Source organism: Lycium barbarum, chromosome 1 (genome assembly GCF_019175385.1).
Source record: "Lycium barbarum isolate Lr01 chromosome 1, ASM1917538v2, whole genome shotgun sequence".
Lineage (NCBI taxonomy): Eukaryota > Viridiplantae > Streptophyta > Magnoliopsida > Solanales > Solanaceae > Lycium > Lycium barbarum.
In genome coordinates, this window is record NC_083337.1 from 5,998,529 (window position 1) to 6,002,908 (window position 4,380).

At 34.6% G+C, this 4,380-nt stretch overlaps 1 protein-coding gene across 1 annotated transcript; it reads left to right on the forward strand.

Moving 5' to 3' along the window:
• The first annotated feature begins 844 nt into the window (after window positions 1-844).
• On the forward strand, window positions 845-3,005 carry LOC132622787 (E3 ubiquitin-protein ligase RMA1H1-like). The gene is made up of 2 exons (XM_060337786.1): window positions 845-1,017; window positions 1,936-3,005. The coding sequence occupies exon 2, from the start codon at window positions 1,974-1,976 to the stop codon at window positions 2,685-2,687; it is 714 nt and encodes a 237-aa protein (XP_060193769.1). The 5' UTR covers window positions 845-1,017; window positions 1,936-1,973; the 3' UTR covers window positions 2,688-3,005.
• The last annotated feature ends 1,375 nt before the right edge of the window (window positions 3,006-4,380 follow it).

Below are 4,380 nucleotides of genomic sequence, written 5' to 3' on the forward strand. Positions count from 1 at the left end.
TCAAGAAACGTATACACATATTTTCTTACAATAACGAAGTTGGTCTATAATTAAAAATTTAAGACTACAACAGATGCTAACACATGAAAGCGTTTTTCAGTGTTGTTGAGTAGAAAGAGATGATGACATGAAACTCGGTAGGAGAAGGTGTATTTCAAATCTTTCAATTGGAGAATCAAACCAGAAAATTCATATATGGGAAAAGCGGACTAAGTAAAATAATTTATTGATATTTTCAATTAATTAAATTATAATACTTTCTATAATAAAAATTTCATAATTATATTCCTAAAAGGTACTCTCTTTGTCCTAATTTATGTGACATAGTTTGACTAGGCACGAAGTTTAAAAAATAAAGGAAAGATATTTGAAATTTGTGGTCTAAAACAAATCATAGATATTTGTATGGATTTAAATCATTTCATTAAAGGTAAAAGGAGAAGTTTCAAGTTAAATGATTTCTAAATATAAAAATATATTATTCTTTTTTAGACAGATTAAAAAGAAAAGTATGATATTATTTTTTATGTTGGGCATTCATCTCATCTAGTACAAGTGACAATTGTTTGTCATTTTCTGGAGTAACAAAATCCAAAAAGAGCAACAGAAAGTGGAAAGTCCAAATAATAAAAAAGAAAAGACACTCAAACGGCGAGTAATACGAATCCAATGTAAGCGCCACGTTATTTTCAATTATCCAGAAGAAATTGACAAGTAAAATTTGTACATGTTTATTATAGTATATATTTTATATTACCGGCTAAATAAATTTTCCTATACATGCACTTACACAACAACCTTGTATCTATATATATATATATTTGTAAAGCACTATATATATGTAAAGCCATCCCCAAGCCACTTCATTCTATCTTTCACATTGCTTCTATAGTCTCACAGTACTTGCTTTCTTTGCTAAAATCCTCAATCTTGAATTTTTTTTTTCCACTTTATTACAGTCAGCATAAAATTACAGACTTGTTTTGTTTGGACATTCTTGATACAAATATAATTCAGGTATCTATCTTTTTTGCTTCTTTATGTCTATGTTTTTGGTTTCATTTATGTATTAGATTGGAAAGATTTGAGCTTTTCGTGATTCAGTTGGTGTTTGAAAAGTTTTGAGGCAAAGTAAGGTTTTTTATTTTCAATTTCCCCTTATCAAGAAAAAGATTCAAGAGTTCAGGTCGAATTTTTAATTTTTTGTTAGTGGGATTTTGCTTTATCCTCTTTTTTGGAGTATATAATGTTACCGATTGTGGGTGTGGAGCTATGGATGAAGCATAACATCTAAGTTTAGCAGAAGTTTATGATTTCATAGCTAATTTTAGTTACTGGATTTGCAATTAAATAAAAGTTTGTTCTTTCTACAGCTAGATAACTGACAAAACTTACATGTGCTTTCTTAAAATTTATAGATCCTGTTAAGCTGAGTTCTCCCCGGTAGAACCAAATCTCGCAACAAAGATGTTCCTCAACAATAAACAATTTTGAGATTTGATGTTCACTTCTCTTATCTTTTTTCAAAAACAATTTAACTAATTGGAAGAATCACTATACTTTTTATCAAGTTTTCTATGAAGATTTCTATGGGTTTCTTGGTCTACCGGAAACAGTCTCTCTAACTTACAAAGGTAGGGATAAGGTCTGCGTACATTCTACCGTCCCTAGACCTCACTTGTGGGATTATGCTGGGTATGTTGTTGTTTATTGATATTTATCTGCTTGGAGTTTTATGGTGTAAGTTAAGATCTTGAACTGATGGGATGTGGCTTTTCGGCAACCCATCAAGTTATCGCTCCTTTGTGCAACTTGTGCACATTTTTGAAATAATTGGAAGGCCTTAATATGGAAGTTCGCAAATTTCCATACTAGTTATATCTAGTTAAGATCCTGGATTCTAATCCTTTTCCCTCTTGGCATTTGTTTCTACAGGCACTAGCAATCAAGAAAATTACATCAAGAAGCAGGATATGGCCCTTGATCTTCAATTCCAAGAGCAAATAGCAGAGACTGCCTTTGACGAGCGTGTTACTCCTTTAGAGAAATGGAAGACGTTTGATGATGAGGGCGAAGAAAAAATCTCTGGAGGTTTCGACTGTAACATTTGCCTGGACGTTGTGCATGATCCCGTGGTTACATTTTGTGGTCACTTCTATTGCTGGCCTTGCATCTACAAGTGGATTCAATTCCAAAGCCTCTCTTCAGAAAATACCGATCATCAACACCCACAATGCCCAGTTTGCAAGGCTGAACTCTCACATAAAACCTTGATTCCGCTCTACGGCCCTGGCCAAGCTACAAAACCATCTGAAGACGACGTTCCAAGTAAACGCATGGTCATACCACAAAGGCCCACGAGGCCAACATGTGGGGTCCACACGCCGATAGCAACTATCGATTCACATCCATCCCAGCAGAACCCTCGATCACATCAGTCTCATCCTGCCAGCTACATGGCCCCACCAATGCTGAGCATTGGTGGCACGACAACAAATGTGTTGCACCCCATGATTGGTGAAATGGTTTATGCACGGGTTTTTGGAAATGCATATCCAAACTCATATAATCTAGCAGACAACAGTAGTTTGAGAATGAGAAGGCAGCTATTACATGCTGATAGATCACTCGGTAGAGTATATTTTTTCCTCTTCTGCTGTGTAGTCGCATGTCTTCTCTTGTTTTGAGCACTTTTCGCATATTGCGTGTAATTGGTAGATACGAGTAGTTGGTTAGATGACGAATATACAAGCTTAGCTCAATGTAACATGGTGTGGAAGCTTTTCATCTTGATTCAGACTAGCAAAATAGTTAATCTTCATCAGGAAACCAGTTTTTAGAAAGTTGAATGGGTTTTTCCTTTGACAAACTATCCATAGGTGTTTTTCTTTTGTCAAACTTGCATGTCTAAATTCCAGAGAATGAGTCAGAGTTTGTGTAGTCATCTAGAATGTAAAGGGATGTAAAGTTTAATTTCTTTGCTTGAGCTGAAAACTCTGCTTCTATTGAAAAGTTTTAAATTGAAAAAGAGATTCTACTTTTCAAAAGGTTTTGATCAAATTTCATTACAATCTTCTAAATTTCCTTTCTAATTTTGGACATCAACATCATGTTGTTTCAAAGAGTAAAACACATACTCCCTCCAGTTCAAAATAATTAATGTCTTAACCTTAAAAAACTGGTCCAAAATAATTGATGTTTCACAAAATCAATTTTAATTCTTTTCTCCAAATTTGCCATTGATAGATTCCCATGATAATTATGTCAAACTTTAAAAATCAATTATTTTGGATTGGAGGAATAATTAAGAGAGCGCAACCAAGTAAGTTTGATTGATGGATAGATCACCACCTCATTTGAAGAAGTTTTTACGAAAATCTATGTTTCAAACTAGAAGAAAATCTTCATTTCTATCTTTTTTAGCATCATAGGATAGAGAAATCTAAGTAGAAGTGAATTAATACGCTATTACAATAGTGATAACAGTTGTCCATATGACATGAAAAGCAGTTTTGATAGACCAAGGCTCGCGCGCACAGATTTACATATATCAACTTTTTTATAAGTTGGAGTTTGCTTGGGCGCATTTGGACTTTTACATTAGGTGCCTGCAGCATCCCCTCCATTAGCAGAGGCGGATGTCGTGCATAAATTACTGGTTTATTCGAGCCCAATTGGCCCAAATCTTGTGTATGGTCATTTTCTTGTGCGGATTTCCCTTCAAACGCACTGGTCTTTAATTTTTACCCTTCCCTTAAAAAAATGGCCGAAAATATCCCGAGGTTCTGGGTTCGACCCCTCACTCAGTAAAAAAAAAAAAGAATTTTGCAAGGCAAGACTTTCGCGAAACCTTTGTCTCAAGGCCTAACATTTGCACAAAATTAAGCCTATTCGGGCAAAAGTTAGGCCTTAAGTCAGAGACTTGTCTTAAGACCTAATTTTGGGCAAATTTTTGCCCGAATAGGCCTAATTTTGGGTAAAAGTTAGGCCTGAAGGCAGAGGTTTGCCTTAAAGCTTAATTTTGGGCAAAAGTTTGCCTTAAGGCCTAACTTTTGCCCGAATAGGCTTAATTTTGCTACGAAACTCTACCTTGCGATTTTTTTTTATTGAGCCGGGGTTTGAACCTAAAACCTCGAGGTATTAGGCGAAGGACAAAAATTAAAGACCAACAATTTGAGTATAAGCTATAATCTCTTTCAATTAATGTTTACTCTATTTATGTGTCCTCTCCATTAATGACAAAATTCTACTAATGGTAAAAATGATTTGGGCTAGCAAAATAGTTAGTCTTCATCAAGAAATCAGTTTTTAGAAAGTTGAATAGATCTTTCCTTTGACAAACTATCCATGGTTTTTTTCTTTGTCAAACATGCATGTCTA